Below are 24,266 nucleotides of genomic sequence, written 5' to 3' on the forward strand. Positions count from 1 at the left end.
CATCTAGCTAGGTACTAGTAGAAATATGCTTATTTGCTTTCTGACTGGATGAGATGAGGTGCAAGCAACCTCTCACAGCTCTGTGGTGAATTTAATTAGGAACAAGCAGCAAGTTGTTATCTTAAAGTCTGAGAGGAAACTCTCCTCATCTTAATCCCTTTACAGGAGATCCAGCTCTGACTAGAGATAGTTAGTATCATCAAGTTACCAGCAGTTATTCCAGGAGACAGAAAAAATATATATATATTAGACATTTACTTTAGGATTAAACCAGAAAAAAAATCACATGTATTTGGTCTTAAATGTAAATCTGACAAAAACAATCTAATAAAACTCAGATAATTATCAGATAATGAGCAAAACTTTTTTTTTTTACCCCTTGTTTTTTTTCTTTCTGTGTTTACTTTGAATTTGACTTCAGTAAGTGAGGTCTGGTAGTGAAGAGGATGATATATGTATTCTGTCTGTGGTTGCAGGTGAATATTATTTCCTTCAGACTAGGGGGGTCAAATATTTTCCACTGTGGGTGAAGATTTTCTCCAGTTCTCTCCATTTTGCAGACAAAATACAAGGACGATACATTTTTTTTCTTCACTCTTTAATCGATGCTCAATTCAAGTTACATATATAATGTTAATAAATGCCACTTTAATATACAACCCTCTCACTTCCATACCGAGACGGGAAAGCTGTTCCACCCACACTTTTTAAAACAAAGCATAAAAGAAACATATCTGAAGAGTTAGTGTGCATCCATACAACAACCAAATAAACATATGCAAGGCCAAGAAGTGCAAGGTTATCTTGGATATAGGCAACTACCAAGCAAGGACACAAGAAATCACAGATTGTACTGTATGTAGAAACCCAAAAATAATCATTCTTACCCTAACCATATTGTTAAGATTAACATGAAGTTTGGTTCAAATTTACCAAGATTTCATAAAGCCTATGAGGTCTGTCAGTATGTGGAAGTTACAGCTAATGTGGGATTTCTAGTCTGTACTAAACAGTGATGAGGATCTTTTCTTGGCAAATCTGATAAACTGTACATTCATACAGTTGAGACTCTCCTCTGCGTTAATGCTGTGGAGCACAGAAAGAGGAATCATACAGTTTAAGCCTTTATCAATCCACAGCAGTGACACTGATACTGTGAATAATCTGAGAGGCTTCTCCTTCCCTCTTGTTTCTAAGTGGAGTCGGTTGCAGTCAATTTCAGAGGCTGGTGTCAATATAACACAATGGGATAAAGGAAAGCCACTGAGAAGGAGAAAGACATCTCAAATGACAACTTTGCCCCATGTAGTGACCTACACCGCTTCCAGGCTGTTTGTCTTCCCATGTTGCCAACAGTTGTGTGCAATATGGAGGGAACAGTATGAAGTCTGACAGATTAGTCCCCAGTACCTCTGCTGAGGTGTGGCCCTGTGCTCGCTGGTGTCACGGTTGTCACATTTGATGGAAGATTGTTGCAATGTCTGAGGTGACTATGTGTAGAAGATGACCTCAGGAATCTGTCCGTCCTCTACGGAGGTTCCATTGTTGTTGCCTGCTGCGTAGCAGAAGGTGAAACATGTCTTTGTGCCAGTGGATGACGACTCGTGTGTTACCTTTCGCATTCCCTTAGTGCCATAATGAGAGTCTGGACCCTGTAAGACAGAAAATTAAACTCAGTTTTATTTACATATAGTCCCAAATCACAACAACAGGAAATAAAGAAAAGCATAACAATCAAACAACTCCCTATGAGCAAGCACCTGGCAACAACGGGAAGGAAAAACTCCCTTTTAAAAGGAAGAAACCAGGCTCAGGGAGGGGCAGCCATCTGCCATGACTGGTTGGGAGTGATGGGAGGGAAAGAGGAAAAAACACCATAGGAGAGAGAGAGCCAGACATTAATAATAACTAATGATTAAATGGATTCAGGGTCACCTGATCCAGCCCTAACTATATGCTGTCAAGAGCCAATGACTAGAAGATTGTATGGGAGAAATACGCTTTCTCTTTCTAGTCCGTGTCAGTAGTCTGGTTGCAGCATTTTGGATCAACCACTGAAGACTTTTCAAGGAGTGTCTAGGACAACCTGATAGTAATGAATTGCAGTGGTCCAGCCTAAAAGTAATAAATGCCATCTGAGCAAATGCAGGAAAGCAGTCCTACATATTTGTTATATACGTACATTGAAGGACATGTCCTGGTCAAAAACAACTCCAGGATTCTTCACAGTGTTATTGAAGGCCAGTAACACTGTGAGTAAGCATCTGGTTAGATGCCATGTTTCAAAGATTTTTAGGGCCAAGAACAATAATCCCAGTTTTTACTTTAGAAGCAGAAAATTAGAGGTCATCCAAGTCTTTATGTTTTTAAGGCACTCCTGCATCTGGCTTCATATAGATAGATAAAACTGTGCATTATCTGCAGTGAAATCTATGCTATGCCTTCTAATGACATTACCCAAAATTGCCTTACATTATATTTTATGTATAATGTAAATAAAATTGGTCCTAGCATAGAGCCCTGTGGAACTCCATAATTAAAAGAATTAAATAAATTTATGCTTTCCTGCTTCAAGTATTAAATGTTTTTGACATTACATACCTTGAGTGTGGCACAGGCAGTGTAGTTGACATTGGGTAGGATCTCCACTGGCTCTTTGAACATGACTCTGAAGGTGTTTGCCGAACCATCACAGCTGAAGCCTGTGTCGTTCTGCCCCAGCACTGTGTTACTGTCTGTGTGAATGATCTGGAAAATGCATATACCACCTCCATTACAACCAGACAGAAAAGCAGACAACTTTTTACTATGCTATGAATCAGTTGATGAGGACTTTGCAGTTTTTACCACATGGTGTGATTTCTTTTCCCAAAGACAAAACTCCAAGCGGACCAAAATGCATCACCACAAACCACGTGAGACTGTTCAGTCTACTTATTGTCTGAGATGCAATTAAAAAAAATAAACACGGGAAGAAGATGCTATCCTCTGAACCAATGGATAAAAGTCTCCAACTCCAAGTGAGGCCTCAGTTCATTCTCTGGCTAGCTGCTACAGTTTGTGCACTCTGCTGCATCCCAGAATATGAAGCTTCCCAGGCTACAAGAAGGCATTTAGCTCAAACTTGCAGGGTACCTGGCACAGCAGGTAGTTGGGTTGGATTCAGGTTTAATCACATTATCACCACCACAAACTACCCTGGGGTTCCTTTAGAACCAGTTCAAGGGTTCATCTTCCTCCAAAGGGTCTCTAAAGGGTGCAGATTTTTTGGGTCATACTCAACTGCGATTATCATATTCACATCTGCACAATGAACCACACCAAGCAGGAAAACCAACCAGAATATGTTTAGACAGAAAGGTTTTAAAGACCATACCTGTATGTTGACTTGGTAATCTGTGGGTCCATGTATTGAACCATATAGCCCAAAACCAACCACAAATATCCTTCTGTTTACAGAGAACCTGTGAATAAAAAAAAAAAAAAAGAAAAAAAAGAAAACATGCGACAGTTTTACATCTGATGGTACAACTGTATGTACAGCATGCTAAAGAGTATAAACATGTTCCTTCTTTAGTTTTCTAGCCAGTACTGCATGTGATTATAGAAAAAGCTCATCAAACTGAGGCCGTACGACCACTGTTAGTATTATTAGTTACATCCAGGCCTCATTTCAATAAGCTTCTTATAATTTTTTTCAAAGAACATAGTTAATTTGAATGTACTGTCAACGAGGATGTTGTGTGGGCAGTGGATGGAAAAAGTTTTTTTTTTTTAAAGTTTGTTTTTTTTAATTATGTAGTCTTGACTGATTTTACTGAAAAATAATATAAACAATAAATACTTATATTAAATACATTTCAACTGCTTAAAATGTGTATCGAAAAATACTTTTTAATACTTTCACTTATTCACCTCATTAACCTTTTATTGAATTACTTGTCATATTTATACATGATGCCATATTTTTATATTTTTTGTAAGAAGACAGGATCTATAGTTATGGTTTTAAAACGCTCCAGACTCACCGTATGCGGTCACTTGTGCCGCTGTAGCCCCAGCGGCTCTCCACCTGACCAAAACGTGTGATGCTGCACTCCTTTCCGCGGAGGCAGCAGCGAGGGCGGTCAATGAAATCTACGTGAGGCTTCGGGTTGACTGTGAAGTGGAGGAAGAGACTCACCACCTCCCGGTCAGTCAGGATACTGGACTGTGCTGGACCTGGAGGGAAAGGGATGTAACCCGACATGTCAAAGACTAAATCACAGTGTGTGTTTATATGAGAGGGAAAAAAACTTTTTTAAAAACTGATTAAAAATGTTCCCATCCACCTGCAGCAAACTCCTCGATGGTCATGAGAGGGAACCGGATGAGTGTGAGAGCTTTTCCCAGGACTTTACGTTTGTTTTCGGGCGTTGGCTGCAACTGCTGCCTGTGCGCCTCGGCCTCGGCCCAACGAACTGCAGCACTAAACAAACGCACCTCCCTCACTCCCAGAGTATCTCTCTCCAACACTGCCACCAGTGTGTCTAGAGAAGAATACAATGACAAAAAAATATATATTACACTATTACTCTGAAATACAAAACTTGGACACAATGGCGCTCACAATAACAAAGACAAATTACCCAGATCTATGTCTGTGAAGCCTTCGGCGGCAAGCGCGTCTCCAGTGTTCTTGTCAATATTTTCCAAGCAGAGGCTGGCAAGCTGTGGCTCATCAAACAACCGTGCCTGAAATTACAAATTATTTTGAATACACAGATAAGTTAAAGGTTTAAGATGACAGCTGCAATCTGCAAATGTTGTAGTCTAGTTTATGCTTAGACATGTGTAACTTCAAGTTCAATATGATGGACTAAATCGTTAACACATGCTCAAGTACGGCACTCAAAAGCCAAAAGGTTTAGCCATTTTTCAAAGGTAGACCTGTGTCAGCAGCATGAAAGCATTGTCTGCTCTGAGGTTCTTCTTCAGGAACTCCACACAGTGAGCCTCCAGGGCTGGAACTGCATACTTCTTTGCCGTATAGAGTGTGGTCATCACCGTCTCAGGCCCGATCTGGACTTCATCAGAGTAGAGAAACCTGCAAAAAGATGGCAGATTAGACATGTTATTGCATTACAGTTACTGTGCATGTGTATATGCCCTGATATTCAATTATGATATAATGAATAGCAGCAGATCAGACACAATATTAACAGCACCTGCCCAATATCTTGCCACCAAAACAGCTCTGGCTCACTGCACCTGCCAGCTTGCCTTAGTCTAACCTCAACGCATTTATTAAATGAGGTCACGTTCCTCCACTGATGCAGTTCTGAGGCTAACATCCCTGCTTTAAGCTATTGTCAGTGGGCAGGAGTCTGCACGGCCACTCTGACCAGTATTCAGTGAACCGCAATGAACCATTCTATCATAACCGGCAACTACAGCAATTTTTAGATTTATGTTTTTTTGTTCTCCCTTGAGCCTTTGGTTATTCATGACCCTGTCACTAACTCACTGCTTAATCTTATGGGTTCCCAGTTCTGCCAAGGCTTGCTGGAGATGCTCCGACCCACTTTTCTAAACTTAGCAAAAAAGTAAGGAAATTTTTGTTTAGTCGATAACTTAATCATTGTAACAATGCTTCTTGGCAAAAATCTTATACGATTGGAAAGCCTGTTTATTTCCACATTTGTAAGGAAGATGCCTTTGTGGGTTGAGCAGCAGAGCTGAGAGTGTGAATATCAGCCAGTGCCGCTGTGCTGGTCACTCTGGCATGAACAGCATGTCCAGGCTGATCCCACAAGGGGTCAGTGGGGTTGAGATCAGTGCTGCAGGCCGGCCATTCAATCCTCTTTACTTCCAAATTCTGGAGGCAGTCTCTGATAAACCCCACTCTGTGGGAGCAAGTGCTGTCATCTTGGAGGATAGAGTTCAGCCCCAGACCAGATTTGGCACGTTTTCCATCACTGCGACCCACAAATGCATTTTCCTTACAATCGTGGCACCACTTAAAGGGAAATAAGAAGGCTGCCCAACGGTATAAGACAAAGAAAGAAACCAAACAAACACAAATGTCCTTACTTTCTGTGCTTTCCAACAAGCCACAATCAGGTGCTGACTGTCCCCCATAGCCTAACATATCCCAACACCTCACAGGTGCTACTGTCAGGTGCCCATCCCTGTCATGGGTTTTAATGTTGTGACTGATCGGTATAAAACCACGCCCACTTTAAGGTGAGCGTCGTGTTAAAGACACTCAGCTCCTTACTTTAGCAAGGCCAGAAAGGCAGCTGGTTCCACATCTGGGAGCTCGATCTCTGTTGACGTGGTCGCCATTCCCCCGTTGAACATGGCATCAAACACTGCGCTGCCCACAGCCAGAACGAACCTGACAGCAGCAGAGACAGAGGCGGGGATAAAGTCGCTTGCAGAGCTGCTTGCAGAGCCTCTTCCCCCCACTCTTAATCCTCTTACCTGTGTGCCGGTATCCTCTGAACTCCCATCCCCTTGCCCACTAAAAAATGAACGTCACTGAGCACCTCGTTGTTGAAGAGGAAAGCGAACCTCTCTTTCACTGTGCTCTTCGTTGCCTGCCAGTTGTACACTGGCTCTCGGTACACTAGCACGGAGGCGGCCGCCGGAGTGGCCGTCGGTGCCGCCGCCGGAGAGGCGTTTGACGCCGCGGTGCTTGCCATGTTGGACGCCGGAGAGGCCATTGCTCCGGCTGCCGCAGCACCTGCCGCAACGGGCTGCTGCAGGGAGTTCTGCGCAGTCGGTTGAGTTCCGGTCGAAACACCGTTGCCGTCTCCCCCTCCAGGCCCAAGCTGCGGGTTGGGCCGCCTCGCGGCTCCCTGCGGCCCCCAGCTGCACCGACCCCTCCGCCGTTGGATGCGGGCATGGAGAAAACACTGTTGCTGGGTTGGCTGTTTCCCAAAGGACCCGGACCAGAGAAACTGAGGCAAGGAGGCCTGCCGCTGTTGTCTCCAGCAGCCATCTTGAACCCAGAGTAGGCGTAAACAACACACTTCCTCTGTTTGTTTATTTCTAGCAGGCTCAACAGTCACATCTGCTTTTTGCTTCCCCCTAGCGTTTATCACGAGTACTGCAAGCTGTAATCTGCAACAGTGGGTATTTTTATTGTTTGCATAATACCTCGTTAAACCCCCACCCCACACGTGACTAAAAGTGACTTATTCAATAATCAGCAGTGGAGAACAATGGGAAAAGACGTAAAATGCTTTTTACACACAAGCGTGATACAAGAAAGAAAACAGTGCACAACCATGCAACTAAAACTAGTACAGAAAATGATCTGAAAGAAGACAATATTATACTATATTTGTGAGAAGAATGTGGAATATTAATTAATATTAGTTAATATTGTAGCTGCCCAAGCAATTTATTTCTAAACAAGCCAACAGACAGTAGTGTGCAAAGCCACACCTTATTTCTTTATATTTTGCTTCCGAGGGGCCAGACTTTCTTGTATGTGTACCTGGCCATTTTCAAAAGAATGCTGAATGTTGAATGAATCTGCAAACAAGGCAAAAGATAACACAGTCTGACAGGCATAAAATAGCATTTTTGCAGTGATAAGGTAATTCCAAAAGAGCTATTAGCTGAAACCTTGGCATATCTGAGCACGGTCTACAGTGTGTCCTCCAAAAAACAGAAGATACAGAACAAGTGGAGGACAAAAGAAGACGTGGCAGGCTTAAAAACAATGATATACATATATATATATACATATATATTTATATATACATATATATTTATATATATATATATGGCAGGGGTGAGGTGCACCAAATCACAAAAGAACTGGTCTGAAAGGTACCGTTGGGGGTTCATCCACCAGGCACTACCATCTGTAAAGTGTCTGACTGCCAGTAACTTCATTTTTCAGTATGAAAGTGATCTCAAACACACTGACAACACAGTGAACGCAAACCTGGATAAAGAAAAACACACAATAGAACACTATCAGTCATTGACTGGCCTCCCCAGAGTCAGACCTCAACACTGCTGAAGCAGTGTGGGATCATGTTGACAGAGAAAGGAACAAAAGGCAGCCAGAATTTATATTTTGTTATATGGATCCACTTATCTGTCTTTTTAAATTGACAGATTTGACAGATAAGTTGATTTATATCACGTGCATGTGCACCAATAATAATTAAGTTTCACAAGACTCAAAATAATGATGATAATAGCTTTTTTGGATATATGCTTTATGAGCAGCTGTTCAGACCACAACATTTTTTATCACCTTTAACTATTTCATGTATATACTCTTGCACACATTAGCTGTCACTTGGCACCGTCTATATTTCATCTTACTGTCTCTTAGTGTTACTCAACTGAGTCTATGTTTTGCAGTCTTTGCATTTCACCACTTTTACCATCTTCCTTGCTTGTCAACCTTTGACGAACCCATGAGATGCATGTTTGATAGCGCCTATTCCAAAGCAGAGCCCTTTGTACTGTCTCCATCTCCATTGTGACACTTTCTTTGTCGGTCTGGCAAAAAACAAAACAAAACAAAGAGATTATAGCCAATGTTGTAGGGCTTTATCCACCTATAACACTGGTGAAAGATTTAATGAATAGTCTACTCTTGACACTTACTGTTTTCTGTGTATTTGGGCTGTCACCTGCATTGATGATTGATAATATGTTAGTAAATAGATATTGATATCAGATTTAAATTTGGTCCCATGTTTCCTGCAAGTTAGTTTGTTTCAGCTGACACTTCATTGTGTCAGCTTTGTTTATCAGGTCATCGGGTGTCTTGCCCTTTTTGCATGTTTTTGTAAACATGTAGTTATTCTCTCCACCTTTCTTTAGCTTCATATATTTTCAGAAAACAACAAAGGAACACAGAATGAACAAAGTTACAGGGGTTAGTTTAAGATGTGACCGCCATGATAATGGTGAAATTAATGCTTATTTGGTGTCGTGTAAGAACAGAAATGACATTGTTAACAATAAATCAAGTTCTTCTTCTTCTTCTTCTTATGGCTGGTCCCTTTAGGGGTTGTAACATCAGATCATCTTCCTCAGTTTCATCCAGTATTGTCCGATATATCCACTGTATCTCTTTTGCACATGTCCAAACTTGGCTCTCTAACTTTCATAAAACATATTTTTGTTTGTCATTACTCTTTTATTTGAAGTATAGGTCTTTGAATATGTGCTGGGCTTGTTCTCATGGATGCACAGGAGTGGAACAATGAAACTCTAGTCAAAGAGTACAACGCTGTATCTGAATAGTCCTGAAACTGTAGAAAGACTTCCTGGGAATGTTAGACCAGATGCTTTGGATGTGGACCTACGCTTAGAGTAATAACAAAACACTTTTGGAAGAGTTGCATCTGAACAAACCACAGGACCACAGGAACCATGTACTGGTTTGGTGTTGGGCTCTTTGACAGTGGCGGAGGGGTGATGATTTAGGCTTGTCTTGCATCAACAGGACCTGGGCACCTTGTAGTCATTGAGTTGACCATGAACTCCTCTGTACACCAAAGTATTCTAGAGTCAAATGTTAGGCCATCTGTCTGACAGCGAAAGCTTGGCTTAAACTGGACCAGGAATGTGATCCCAGGGAGGCACAGCAGCAAATCTACAACAGAATGGCTGAAAATAAAAGACGTTTTGTAATGGCTCAGTCAAAATCCAGACCTCAACCTGACTGAAAAGCTGTGGTGGGACGTTGAGAGCACTATCAAATTCCTGTAAACTTCAACAAACTGCAACAACGTTGTAAAGAAGAGTGGGCCAAATTTCCTCCACAAGGATGCAAGAGGCTGATAAAGTCATACAGACAATGATTACAAGTTATTGCTTCTAAAAGGCTTCTATGACCTACTCCATCATGGGTGTGCATAGTTTCTCACAACCTGCTTCTTCTTTCTTTAAATATTGATGTTATTGATCATCTCAGGTAGTATTTAGCTAACTTAAAGACTAGATCATTTTTAGTACTTCCTGATGTGTAAGAGCTTAGAAATAACAATGTACGATAGGGTGCACTTTCTTTTTTACGAAGAGGGTACAATGACCTCCTGAATATTTTTAGCAGATACTGCAGTGATGCTTTTTGGGGGCTGCACGAACTGACAGTTATACAGTGAAACTCTATTTTCAGACTGATTTCTGAACATGGTAGTGGATCTGCTGTGAAACCCCTATCAACACACCGAAAAGAGGACTAAATTAAAGGGTTAAGTGCTATTGGATGGGATTAGATTATTTACTCCATCACTGGGTGTATTTTCCATTTACATTACTTAAAAAAGAAGAAGAAGAAGAAAAAAAGACAATGGATGCTAACTTGCTAAATGAAAGCGCCACCTGATGTTGCAGGTTTAATCCAGCCTTGGATGTGAACTGAGAAAAATACTGGACAACTTTCTCTCTGAAGCAGTGAATGGAAATTCCTGGTCGCCATATTGTTCATTGAGTACATTACATCAGCCAAAACGATATTATTAATTACCCCACCTTCCCGCCTCCCCTTCTGGCTGCTACTCATCACCCGTGACGTCAGGGCGGCACGGCGCGGGGAGCTGTCCTCGCGCGGAGGGTGCTACTGCTGAAACAAGATGGCTGTGCGCGCAGGAGGAGCAGCGGCGGCGGAGGAGAGCTGAGGCAATGCAGAGGAGGAAGCAGAGGAGGGGGGGCGAGGAATTCACTTCTGTGTGTCTTTCTTGTCCTGCCAAAAGAGCAACAGCCCCACAGAGGAGGAGACGACACGCTTCCGAGATGGTGCTGATTTGTTTCCGTTACCTTTTACGGTAACGGTTTTTAACGGGGCTTTTTTATTTTTTATTTTATTTTTTAACAACGGACTGACCAAACAAATCACGGAGCGCTGAGTAGAGGACAGCCGGGGACGCTCAACACCGCTACCAGAGATGTCCCTGCTGTGTGTGGGAGGTAAGAGGGGAAATGAAAGAGGCCGTGAAAGCCTGCGTGTTTCATGTTATTGAAGTATCACTAACTGCACCAGCTGTCTGACAGAGCCTGCGGGCTATCAGCTCCCAGCAAAAGTGTGTGTGTATGTGTGTCCCGAGCTATTGTGCTGAATAGTCATTAAATCTTAGAGCAGAAACAGCACGTTTATTGCGTGGGGAACACCACTGGGATACTTTCAGCAGCACCGTGTGTGTTTGTTCAGCGCTGTCTGTGCTCACGTGTGTCTGACATGAAAAAAGAGCAGTTGTGACTGTTTGTAGTAGAAAGCATGAACGGGCTCTTTGACTTTCTGTAAGCCCGGGGAGAACCGCTGCTTCCTCTCCCGGCTCGCACTGTTGCGGTTGCCCGGTGTAAGCCTGCGTGTGTGTCATCCACTTCATTCATTCATGCGTGGGCAGTCCAAAGAGGAGGAGGAGGAGGAGGAGGAAGACGAGGAAAAGCCCCTGCCGCTGCCGCACCCCTCGCCTCCTCCTCCTCCTCCTCCGTTCACCGTGAGGGAATACTGGCTGTAGTCTGGAGGTGCGCGTCACTTCTGCGCGTTTTCCCTCAAGCGATGCGTCACCTCCTCCCACCAGACTCCCCGAAAGCACCTGATGCTGATACTGTTGCCTCTCCGCGCGATGAATAAGCATCTGCTGTGATTGCTCATAAGCTGGAACCTCCAGCTTCACATCCAGGGCGCGGTGAACGCACACGAGGAGAGGATGAGAGAGGCGGGGGGAGATTTTACAGAGAGACATGCGGTTGTTCTCAAGTGCGTTTTTGGCATAGTTTGATGATAGATTGGGGCTGAATCAGCAAAAACTTGCCACCTCAAAAAAACAAACTGTTTAAAAATTGTAGTCAGTAGATGGAATTTAAGCAAAATTGGTGTTGAATAGCAAGTTGTCCTCTAAGAAAGTTCCAGCCAGGGTTCTCAATGTCTTGTAATGATTCATGTACATTGGTCTGGTCTTTAAGATGCCTTGAAACATGAAATGAAACTGAAGCTTTCAGTTTAAATTCATTCCAAAGTAATTTAATGGGTACCTGCTTTCTACCTTTTACATAGCATAAAGGTGACATGTAAAGAAAGCCCAGATGATCCTACATGCACATTTGCACTACTGAATTTTTACTTGACTATTGACTTTTATATCAATTCTCTAAAGCTGTGACTAATACAGCCTCTAAAACAGATCAAGGGCTGGGCTGTAGTGTAGACATACAGTGTATGTGAGCTCTAGGCATCTGTCACAGATGTGTTAGTGGCAGCGTAAGGACAAAAGAGAAGTTAAGTGGTTTGTAAAGTCACCTTTGATATGGCAGGCCCATTATGGATGCCAGCCCACCACATCTTGTCCCACTGGGTCCACCCACTGACTGTTCCTGCTCTGAGTCAGTCCCAAGTGTCATTAAGACGCTAAACGTTATTCATTCATAAACACTGGCTGCGGCTGTCAGTGTTGTAGTCTACGAGACTTGGCAGCGGGCCCTTTTTCTGTTCCGCTTACATCATTCATGCTTACCTGACTGGAGCTATTTCTGGCCTCCACAGTACTTCATGCCTCTCGAATAGGCAGCATTTCTTTGGTGCATCTGCCGACCAAGCAGAATTCAGACACTGATACAGATTAACTCTGAAAAACTTGGCTTCTTTTTCTACAGATATCCCACATACTGTACTCTGAAGTCCACTTATTCTCCCTGTCCTCTCGATTTGGACACTAAATCAGGGAACTGACACTGTCAGCAACTGCAGGGGCTGCTGCAGATCTCATGTATATGTGATCCTTCAGAATAAGGCACTGTCTGTCTGAGTCATGTCATCCCTCGTTTCTGTCACTGGATGGCTGAACTCAGCTCACCGACAATCTATTTTATATTCCCTGACAGTTCAAGTTGAGGCGTTTGCTTGATTCCCTGTTGAGTCTCTGTTTTCTTGGCAATCCGCTTGTATCCATTAAGTTAGACTCTGCTGTGTCAGAGGTACTTCCTGAATGAAGTTTCTGCCTGAGGAAACTGGGCTGTGCAAAATTTACCATTGAGTATTTAAGATTGTGCCACATACCCTCTTTGTTAAAGGAAACCAGCTAGTTAGAAGTCATTTATTCACATGATGACTGTTGAAACATCTTTGACCTCACCCATAACCTACAGTTCAGACAAGCTAGTCATAAAATCTTAAGACCACAACTGTTAATCATGGTAGATGTATAGCATTTAATTATTCATGTCAATTAAGTTTTATTTATATAGCGCCAAATCACAACAGCAGTCACCTCAAGGCACTGTATATTGAAAGGTAAAGGTGGTACAATAATAGAGAGAAAACACCAACAATCAGACGACCCCATATGAACAAGGACCTGGTGACAGCGGGAAGGAAAAACTCCCTTTTATTAGGAAAAAACCTCTGGGAGAACCAGGCTCAGGGAGGGGCAGCCATCTACTGTTGGGGGTGAGGGGAAGGAGACAGGACTAAGGACTACATTCTGGAAAGATTGACATATATCATGTTATATATTTCTAATGAAGTGTCGTCACTGATCTATGAGCCCGTCCTGATTTCTGGTACACCAATTGCATGAAAACTGCCGGCATGTCAGAGATACATACCAAAAAATAAATAAATAAAAAAAAAATCTAGCAATTGTTACCATGAGAGTGTTACTTGTTACTTAATGCCAGTTAATCCAATGTTAGAGTTCTTTTTCTGTGTGTGAGTTACCGCCATGTACAGTGAGCATGTGTCTGGGGTTGTGCTGACAGCTGAGTTGGCGTGCAGCTGTGATGAAATGTTGTTTGCAGAGTATTTCTCATCATAATGCTCGCTGTCAGAGAGATTTATGATTGCATGCTATCATTAAGCTTTAGCTTTCTGCCACTGAAAATCCAATTCACTTTTTATTGATCCTTTTTTTACGTACTGCTGCTTTTCCAGGGCCGTGTTAGTGTTGACATTAAAACACAGCAGGAGGCAGGCTCTGATGGGGTCTTCCCAAACAATGTAAAGATCTCATTTCTTTTTCTTGATGTAACATTGAATCAACAATTTGATTTTCTGCTGTGTCTTTTACAGACATCAAAAGGAAGCAGAGTGTCAGGGCAAAACAAAAACAAAAAAATCAATATTATTGCAAATATGATATCCCATTGTTTGGATATTTATTTGTGTTTAGCAATAAGAATGGTGGTGGATCTTAACATTACTCTCATTGCTGCAGGTGTGCGCGAGCAAGCGTACACACCTGCTGATATAACAGCGTGCAACTTGAGTTTTTGTGTGCGGCACGAAAGAAGCGAGAAATAGAAACATTTAAAAAAATAAAATAAAAGTGCTCTGCTGACTCAGAGCAGTTTTTATTTTATGGTGGTCGGTTTCTGTGTGGACAAGCCTGTGGAGAATATTGTGAAGTAATTTGTGAATTGGTGTTAAAATGTTTTTTGTTTTAAAGATCTGGTTGCATAATCCAGCGAGGCGTTTTATTAACATGTGCACACACATGTAGTGTGGGGATCTGCATGGAGGAGAGCGAGTGGGTAGGTGAAGCATTAAAAATGTATGGGCGTTACGTCAGGGCTGGTAAAAAGGTGCTGCAGAGAGAGAGAGAGAGAGGAGAGCCTGGGCTTTAACTGTATACTGAAAAATCGTGCGTGATGAAGGTGGAAATGTTCCCTTTGAAAGCTCGTACAATAAACCACAATCAAGCCATATAACTGAGCTCCTGCATTATGTTAAGGACTTCATAATTAAATCACTTGCTTTATATGTGCACTGTGTCTACTACTAGGGAATTAATAAAATTGAATAAACGCAATTAATAAAATTCGAGTTTGGTTTTCAGTTTAACCCTTTCCACCCTGCTAGTCCCTGTATCAGGACCATATACAAGCCCATTTTACCTAACACTCACACTCCAATTGATGCACCGGGGGTAGCTTGAGGTCCAGTATTTTGCCCAAGGGTATTTGGACATGCAGACTAGAGAAGCTGGGGATAGAGCCACCAGCTTTTCGATTAGTAGACAACCTGCTCTGTCTCCTGAGCCACAGCTATCATTGGGCAACACCACAGTGTTTTTAGTGAATACACCTTACTCATTTAACTTGGTGCGTGATGACTCAGAAGCAACACTGTGGTGCTTCATTTCTGTCGCATCAGATTCTGTAGAGTTGCAGCTCAGCAACAAAAGCACTACCTTTTAGGCTGAAGTAAAATTCTTAGAGCAGAAAAGTAGTGAAAATAAAAACAACAAAGTAAAACTAAGTGGGAAAGGAATTAAAAATGACTTGCTAAATGTATTTAAAAAATGGATAGAGTATCATTTGTCTGAGGCTGTTCATTGTTGTGTAATTGGAAAGCTCATTAAGTGTTTTCTGCATGTGTTCTTTCTCAGACTAAAAGGAAATGAAATGAATAGGATGCATTTTATGGGTTAATATGCTGTAGTGTTACTGCTTTAACCCATGAACTGAAATAAACCTGACATCTGAGCTCTATCGCGTCTGTGTATTTGCATGTAGATGTGCTATATTTGCAGTTTCTGTATCCCACACTGATGAAACTCAGCAGGACATCTGTGTTTTTCATGCGCCGTGTGTCCCTGCGGTTTGTCACTGCATCATTGCCAACTCGGCTGGAACTTATAAGGCAGAGCACCGAGTTCAAGTCTGGATCATTAAAATTTAGCTTCCCTGAGTCAAGACTTGTGCTATTTGTGTAGAATGTGGATGTTTGCTGTGCAGTCGTCACCAATTCCATCTGATTGGAAAGTATATGTGGCTATTTTTTTTAAATCTCATAAAATGATTAATTTATGCAGTAATTTATTGTGATTTCATGTTCTGTGTGTTTTACTAAAACTCAACCTGTCATTTCTTATGCATCGCAAGCATCCCCATGTTGTCCGATTTCAGTGCAAAAGCTAAAAACAGAAGACGCATTAGCATGGCAACAGATGGTGTTCCTGTGTGTCACTGTGTCCCTCTCTGTGTTTTCACAGTGAAGAAAGCCAAGCTGGATGGACCCCAAGGTAAGACCTGGGATCCTGGAAGTAACATGAGGTGCAGGAGCAGAGACATAAGTCTTTAAAAAGACTGAGCACACATTGTAAAGTGAAAGAATAAAGGGATAGGAAATCTATTATTGTATAGAATACAGTTGAAGAGAGGGGGGCTACCTTGTTGTTTTCCATTTTAAAACACCTATTTCTTCTTCCCTTTCTCCTCAACAGAGAAGTTCAACACTTACGTGACTCTAAAAGTACAAAATGTGAAGAGCACAACCATCGCTGTCAGGGGCAACCTGCCCAGCTGGGAGCAAGACTTCATGTTGTGAGTCTTTCGTCATCTTCTGACAAAGCTTCCTCTCTTTCTCCTTCTGTACTCTCCTCTCTCTAATTCCATTCTCTTTCCATCCTCCCATCACACTCTCAACTCCAGCTACTTGAGTGCTTTCATGATATTTTCTTTTTTTTAACCTCAGCTTTTCTCCAGCCCTCTCCATTTTTTCAGTCCATCCCAAGTGCCCTTTATCCCTGTATTGTTTCAAATATCTCTTCCTCTCTGCCTACAACTGCCTCATGCTCTGTTTCATCTGCTCTCCCTCGATACTTCTGCCCATCTCATCCCTATTCTCAACCTTGGCTCCTTCCCAGCTCCTCTCTCCTCTCCTCTTCTCTGTCATTTCCTCTAAACACATCTCCTTGGTCTTCATTTTTTCAGCCTCTCCTCCTCATCCTCTCTGTATTTTATAGTTTTATTATAAAATACACTCCTTGCATTAACAGTCTTTTTTCACTTTAAAATTAGTTTGTTTTGTCTTATTTTACTAAGGATGTAATTGGTGGTTTCAGCCACTAAAATATTACACAACACTGAGTATTTTTCATATAGAGTGATCCAGCGTGCTACTGACAGAGTGGCAGCATATGGGTGATAAATGGTGAGACTCACTTAGCATGTGGGATGCAGCAGGCAGGATTACTGCGGCGTCCTGTGCATCTGTATGATGGTCGGAGGCGTTGAGTGGTGTGCTGGGGTTGCATCAGTGAAGCTGCGTTATGTAATGTTTGGGCTGCAGAGAGCGCCTCATGCCCTCACTCAAACCGTCTTTAAATGACTGTGCCCCCTCAGTCACCACCATGAATCAAACAGGCACTTTTCTTAAAAGGAGTCACCACCGAGATGGGAAATCCACTCCCTCCATTTCTTAATTAAAGTTCCCACTTTCTCCCTCCAGGCATGCGATACAATCACCTCCTCCACTGCCTTCATCACATTCTTACCCTCCCTCCCTCTTTTTATGCCTCACTCTCTCTCTTTTTTTCTGTCCTGCTGTCTTGTAAATGTTTTATGGTAGAGTCGTTCAAGCTCACATCCCAAAGAAACATGTCTTAAATTTGTCATAGCGAAGCCCAAAAGTAATTACTGTGCATCTTGTGTGTGTAAGAGAGCTTGTGTTTGTTTAGCGTGGGAAAAGTATTCAGATTCATTACTTAAGTAAAACTACTTGTAAAACAAAGCAAAAGTCATTCAGTACACTAGAATTTAAAAATTCTGAAGTGTTCATGGCAAAATAGACTTATAGTAAGTATAAATTGTAGACCTACACACACTGGCTGCTTTATTCAGTACACCTGCTGAACTGCTCATTGACAAAAATATTGAATCAGCTCATCACATGGCAGCAACTCAATACACTGAAGCATGTAGACATGATCAATATGACCTGCTGATGTTCAATGTGAGCATGAGAATGGGTGAGAAAAGGTGATTTAAGAGACTTTGAAAGTGGCATGAAAGTGGTCTGTTGGTGTCAGAAGGGCTGGTGTGAGTATTTCACAAACTGCTGATCTACTGGGATTTTCCCACACAAGCATCTATAGGGTTTGCAGAGAATGAGCCTAAAAAGAAAAAAGCTGATGCTACAATTCACACAAGCTTGTCAAAACTTGACAACAGAAAATTGGAAAAATGTTGCCTTGTGCTGTAATAGTCTCAATTTCAGTTTAGGCTCATGATAGTAGCGCAGTGGTGTGGGGAATATTTTATTAGCACAGTTTTGGGTCCGTTAGTACCAACTGAGCATTGTTTAACCTCCACAGGCTACCTGTGTATTGTTGCTGGTCAGGTCCATCCCTTTATGACCACAGTATACCCATCCTCTGATGGCTGCTTCCAGCAGGACATCACACAATGTTGCAAAGCTCAAATCATCTCAAACTGGTTTCTTTAACATGACAATGAGTTCACTGTTCTTCAGTGACCTGCACAGTCGCCAGATCTCTATCCACCTTTGGGATGTGGTGGAACAGGAGATTTACATCATCTCTGTGCAGTTGGCAAATCAGCAGCAACTGTGTGATGCTGAAGTATATCAGGCATACCTAAAAAAAAGTGGCTAGTGAGTGTATAATAATAGTTGTTATGCAAGAAAAATATTTTGTTTGACACTGATATGTGAAACAATGTGAAAATGTACTAATTTATAGTTACACAACTGTGCCATTTAATCTACTAACACTGTTTTTTTTTTAATCTGTTAACAATGTTTTGCATTTTATAAGCTAATCATATGTTCCTAATGAAAAAGTACAGCATTAGTTTCTTTAATGCTCTTAAAGTCTACAGACTCATGTAATAGTCAAACTCTTTGTCTGGATTTTGGACTTGAATTTTCTTTGTCTTCACAGTGAAATTAACCGCCTGGACCTGGGTCTGACAGTAGAGGTGTGGAACAAAGGATTAATCTGGGACACCATGGTTGGCACTGTGTGGATTCCACTTCACAGCATCCGGCAGTCCAATGAGGTTTGACACTAACTACGATCACAACTTTAGAAATAGCTGTCAAGTGGTGGTTGACGACTCTTCACTCAGTTTTATGTTTATGTAACGCAGGAAGGTCCAGGGGAGTGGCTCACGCTGGACTCTCAGGTCATCATGGCTGATAATGAGATCTGTGGCACCAAAGAGCCCACCCTCCACCTGGTTTTACTCGATACGCGCTTCGAACTGCCTCTAGGTGAGAAATCAATACTCACATCAAAACCAGAAACTGTCAGTTGGTGGGAAAAAATGAGAATTAGAAATTACAGGAAGTCATCAATCCTGTTGGCAACCGGGGGGATATGGAGCAAATAAATTATGTCTGTTGGTACGTTTTCACAGCAAACAGTGATAAATGAGGACCAATAATTTCTGACTGATTAATTAAGCTGACCTACTTTTCAATTCTATGTTTGAGAGGACGTCGTGTGCGGATGTGTGTCATGGAGGGCAGTGTTTGTGCACTTCTTTTCTCGATGATCACGCTGTGTTCCACTTAGCATTGATTAGGTGTCATTTTCATGCTGTTTCCCCTTCCTGTAGTCAATATTGCACACCTGACTCCACAGTTTGTGGACCTGACCTATTTATAGGGACTTGGCTTTAGACCTGTAAGTGGAGGAGGGCAATTTTCAATGTCACTGTATCCTAGTTAGACCAAAGTTTCCAATCTGGGTCAAAAATATTTACGGATGGCTTGTTATACTATACTTTGTCTTCATTTGGGTCGACTTTCATTTGTGACATAGAACAAAACAGTTCTTATGCAGACAGTCCTGTGAAAAACTATTTTAAGTGCTTATTTAGGAGAAGCTCTGTTTTTGCTGTGTTTGTAACTGAGCCTTTCTTGCTGGTTGTTTGCAGATATCCCAGAGGATGAAGCACGGTACTGGGCCAAAAAACTGGAGCAGCTCAATGCCATGAGGGACCAAGATGTAAGCTGTTACCCAGTTTGATTTAATATCCCTACGGCACATCCGTACTTTTTAGGAACAAGCCAACATGATTAATTGGGGGAATATTTTGCAGTTTACAAGATGAAATCCAACATTTTCTCCACTTCTGTTTCATTATTTTTCAATTATCCTCACGGTCTCGGCTCCAGTACTCATATCAGGAGGAACAGGAACGCCCTCTGCGTGCGCCAGGAACCCAGTGCTGTGAGTAACCCGTCGCTGTTTTTACAAATCAGTTTGTGCTTAACAGGAGAATTATGTGTCTAGCTTCAGAGATGTAATTAGATTGTTTAAGCTCAGCGTGTGCATGGTGCGTATAACCACACGTGGGTTGTTGAGCATTAGATGGGGAAAAGGGCCCGGATATCTGCACTGTAAAGAGATCGATAGCGTTATCAGATATCCAGAGGCGAGCTCCTCCAGGATCCTCTGTGTTTCGACCATTAGCTCCGTCTGCAAGGCTTGCTGAGCCAGCTGTCTGGAAAGGCTTTCCGTTCACCACCTCCATCTTGGAAATTTGAAGTGTTTAATGGCACGGAATCATGTTTACGTTTTAACACCGGTATAATTCATAATCAATACTGACACCCTCCTGTTTCACTGCAGGTAACTGGAGTCTGTGGGGAGACCAACAAAGTAAGTGTACATACACTCACACTTTCTAAATTGCTTTGACTCTGCAATCCATCATTAGATTTAAAATCAAGCAATATGATCGATGGAGCGCTGACTTTGAGCTTCAATTTGAGGTCGTTTTCTTGTAGTTGTATATATCGGGTGAACTGCGTTGGAGTGATTTTGATTTCAGCCACCGCTGTAAGCTGTGAGGCTATATTAAATTCCATTTGTGGTAGTCACAGCAGTACAAACTAATATCTACTTCCAGTAGCAGTGCTACTTGTTACTGCAGGTAATAAACAGACCTCTACGGCCTTGCTGGTAAACAAAAATGACTTCAATGAAAAAAAAGTTTACATATTATTTCAAGTAATTTGGGTGAACTGAATTTTAACATCAGTTACTGTTTTATTTATTTATTTTATACAGTGACTGAAAGACAAAAAATCAGCATCTCATTGTCCGGACATTCAAATCTACACAAAAAGTCTCCTTTGTCTCGCTTCCTTCCTGACTATCGCTTTCTCTCTCACTGTGATTAGCAGATGGTGTTATATAAGTGCCTTTCAGACTCACCCACACAACTGCAGCGATTCATCTCTCTTCACTCAGATTTAAAAAAAAGGAAAAAGCAGGGAGTGGGGTGTGATGATGGATGCTGAGCTGATGGAGAGGGGAGAAACAGGCAGAGAGAGAGAGACGTGGGGGGACACGTGGGGGACACGAAGTTTGATGCCTTTAATAAGTGTTTTTACACGCCCAGAGGGATGAAGATGAAGGTGCGAGCGGTGCAGTGGCTGCCTGCATCAGTGGCTTTCAGAGTGCAAAAGACGATGATGGATATTGATGAATGATTAATAGATAGCTGGTTTCCCTTTTGACTGCTTCAGCACTGTTCAAGTCTGTCATCACTTCCCTCTGGGATTTTTAATCTAATCCAATCTATGGACACCACAGAAAAGTAAAGCCTTCCCTCAGCAAGCAGCGTAGATTTACATTCGGCTGTGACGATGAGGGTGAGAGGGAACACGCTGATATTCGTCGTGTGTTTCATGTTTCACTTTGAATGGCCTGCAGTTTATGGGTGTAGCTGGGGTTCAGCGGCTCATCTTTAGTATCTGTAATTACCATAGTGTAAAAAATTGGTTTAGTGCTGATTAGAGCCTCTTATCTCTATACCACATGGCGGTTTCATTATTTTCATGGTAAATTATTCAGAATTTCTTCTTCCGGCTACAGCAAATTGTGAAGTTTTTTTTTTCTTACTATGAATGTGTGTGCTCCTCTGTAGATGAAGACCCAGATAGTGCTGTGGATGACAGAGACAGCGACTACCGCAGTGAAACCAGTAACAGCATCCCCCCTCCCTACTACAGCACATCCCAACCCAACGCCTCTGTCCACCAGTATCCTATCAGCCACCAGCACCGCAACTCCAGAAGCTTCTCTTACCCTCGCTCTGGCAACAGCCATGACCTCGACTACCACCATCAGAGGACTGTCAGGTGTGTTTCTGCTTTGGTGTAGGGGTGTCTGTCCCAACAGTACCATGCCTGGCAGATTAGATGTGATGTTTAGTTCAGCTATAACCAATTTTATCACAGACGTTTTGATCTTCTATAGTAAGAAAAGGCACAGGTGGTATTAAAAAAAGTATTTTTCCAGGTGCCTCAATAAGCCACGACAATATGATAATGGCCTGCATGAACAATACCTGGCACCTAAGTGGAAACCAGCCATGAATCATTCATTAATTCATGTCCGCCTGTGCTTTTCCTGCTGTGACAAGTCAAAAAGTCCTGTTAATGACTCAGTACAGTTAATGAAATTGTGCAGTGTCTTTGGTGCATATGCAAGCCTTTCATTGGTTTTTTCAGACAAAAAGCTGCATCTCTTTCAGAGTTGTTTACAACACTGTTAGACCTCTCAACATTTACATATCTTCCACAGAGTTAGAATGAAAATATACATTCATCCACGTTCTGCTTTATGAATTATTCAGATGGCAATCTCATGGTCAATACTGCACATAAGATTAGCTGTCTCTGCGAGTGTATCGGACAGGGCAAGCTCCTCACATCCCCGCACATGCTTCTTCATCTCCTCCTCTGAGCTCTCTGCACTCGCTCCCTCTCTGCACTTCTGTTTTGTCACCGTGCTCACCATCCCTCCTCTCTTCATCGTCTGCCTCTCCCTCATTCATCCTTTTTCTTCTCTGTGCCTTTATTTTTTTTAATAACCCCATTCATCAAATAGCATGAATACGTTTTCCCTGTTTGTTGCATTTCTGGATGCTTTTTTCTTTTTTCCTTTGTCAGCTTTCTCGGGGCCTCTTACCTTTCTGTTCTGCTCTATTTCTTGCTACTTGTCTGGTACTCTTGTATCCCTGGTGCTTTTCATTGATTAGCCATCAGCATTATTCAGGCGGCCTCGAGACATGTAGAAAAGGTATTTTGTTGAGCTGTCCAGCAGTGTATCGGCCATAAAGGGCTCTAATGCAGTGCTCTGTAAGCATTTTTAAGATAATAGTTCATAGAGGGACGGTAAACTATTTATTCTACATATGCCTAGATACTCACTAATATACATGCAATAATAGCATAAATTAAAGTGTATGTATGTTTATTATAAAACTGTAAACCTTTTCTTAGTACCTTGGGTACTCTCCAGGCAATGCTGTCTTGCATTTTTATATTTTTGTCTTCTCTTCTCTTCTCTTCTCTTCTCTTCTCTTCTCTTCTCTTCTCTTCTCTTCTCTTCTCTTCTCTTCTCGTTTCCTCCCTCCAGTCCCACTGGGAGCTATGCATCATCTGCAGAGCTCAGCCGGTGCAGCAGTCAGCTGAGCGAGGAAGACTATGGTGGTGAGTACGGGGAGAGGGACCTTTACGATGAGAATGACTCCTACCATTCCTGTCACTCCTCCGTTAGCTACAGTAAAGGCTCTCCAGACTGGGACCCTGATGAGACCCAAGGGGCGTACAGCGATGAAGGTGGCTACAGCAAAGATGGAGGAGAAGAGGCTGCTCTGTATGAGGAGGATGACGGAGGACTGTTGTATGAAGGAGAAGAGGAAGGCCTCTATGAGGATGAGGAGATGATGTATGATGATGAGGATTTGTACAATTTGGATGGGACCCTCAGTGAGGACATGGAACCTCCCTTCACTCCCACTCCAACCTCAACTGCCCCTCCAGCACTTGATGTACCCAACTCCAGGCCCCCTCTAGAGAAGCAAAACTCCCTACACCAACAGCAGCCTCCTGCTCAACCCTCTAACCAGTCCAACCAGGCTCATTCTTCTGGTATGGCACCAACAACACAGCCCCCTTCTGGTCAACAAACAGCCCAACCGCCTAAACAACCCCAGACCCAAACACAACCCCAGCCGCAGCCAGCTCCTTCTGCCACGTCCTTCTTCTCCATGGCCAAACCTCTAACAGCTGCTGTCACAGGGTTGGCTTCCAGTTTCCTGTCTTCTGTCCCCACAGCCCAGCCAGCTCAGTCTCACCCTCCACCTTCAGCTGTATCTCAGCAAAACCATTCTGCTGCAGCTAACTCTGTCCCTCCATCTCACCCAGCCACTTTGGCTAACTCAGCCCCTGCTGCGTCCCAGCCCCCTTCCAAAGCAATGGGCCCTTCATCTGAGCAGACCCCGTCTAATCTCAATGATCCGGCGACCCAGTCAATGTCATTTGAAGACCAGGCACCCGTGGTTGAGGAGGAACCATGGCTAGAGCAGGAAACAATGCTGGAGAAGGAGGCCAGAACGCCTCCCGCACAGAATGAAGAGATGATTCCCACGGAGCAGAAAGAGGAGAATTTTGAAGAAAGCAGACCCGTGACCCCAGATGAGGAAAAAGAGATGCCACCTGAGAGGTAGGAGTGAAGGTTGAATAAATAAGATCAATT

The 24,266-nt window shown here is 42.6% G+C and overlaps 2 protein-coding genes across 2 annotated transcripts in view; one reads left to right on the plus strand and one right to left on the minus strand.

Annotated features, from left to right (window-relative positions):
* Nucleotides 1-581: 581 nt before the first annotated feature.
* btbd2b (BTB (POZ) domain containing 2b) lies at nucleotides 582-6,985 on the minus strand. The gene is given in 10 exon segments (XM_003437974.4): nucleotides 582-1,652; nucleotides 2,602-2,748; nucleotides 3,377-3,464; nucleotides 4,029-4,221; nucleotides 4,332-4,529; nucleotides 4,629-4,734; nucleotides 4,930-5,086; nucleotides 6,260-6,379; nucleotides 6,466-6,826; nucleotides 6,829-6,985. Coding segments are annotated over 10 exon segments (1,689 nt in total). The 3' UTR covers nucleotides 582-1,490.
* Nucleotides 6,986-10,625: 3,640 nt separating this feature from the next.
* The window catches only part of LOC100707952 (protein unc-13 homolog A), a 34,048-nt gene continuing 20,407 nt past the window's right edge, over nucleotides 10,626-24,266 (plus strand). Inside the window, exons 1-10 of the mRNA XM_019348217.2 lie at nucleotides 10,626-10,932; nucleotides 15,957-15,986; nucleotides 16,188-16,287; nucleotides 18,648-18,765; nucleotides 18,856-18,979; nucleotides 19,648-19,718; nucleotides 19,889-19,943; nucleotides 20,346-20,375; nucleotides 21,649-21,862; nucleotides 23,145-24,233. Coding sequence (XP_019203762.1) covers nucleotides 10,911-10,932; nucleotides 15,957-15,986; nucleotides 16,188-16,287; nucleotides 18,648-18,765; nucleotides 18,856-18,979; nucleotides 19,648-19,718; nucleotides 19,889-19,943; nucleotides 20,346-20,375; nucleotides 21,649-21,862; nucleotides 23,145-24,233 — 1,853 coding nt within the window. The 5' untranslated portion in view covers nucleotides 10,626-10,910. The remainder of the gene's footprint in view (nucleotides 10,933-15,956; nucleotides 15,987-16,187; nucleotides 16,288-18,647; nucleotides 18,766-18,855; nucleotides 18,980-19,647; nucleotides 19,719-19,888; nucleotides 19,944-20,345; nucleotides 20,376-21,648; nucleotides 21,863-23,144; nucleotides 24,234-24,266) is intronic.

This window comes from Oreochromis niloticus, linkage group LG18 (genome assembly GCF_001858045.2).
Source record: "Oreochromis niloticus isolate F11D_XX linkage group LG18, O_niloticus_UMD_NMBU, whole genome shotgun sequence".
Lineage (NCBI taxonomy): Eukaryota > Metazoa > Chordata > Actinopteri > Cichliformes > Cichlidae > Oreochromis > Oreochromis niloticus.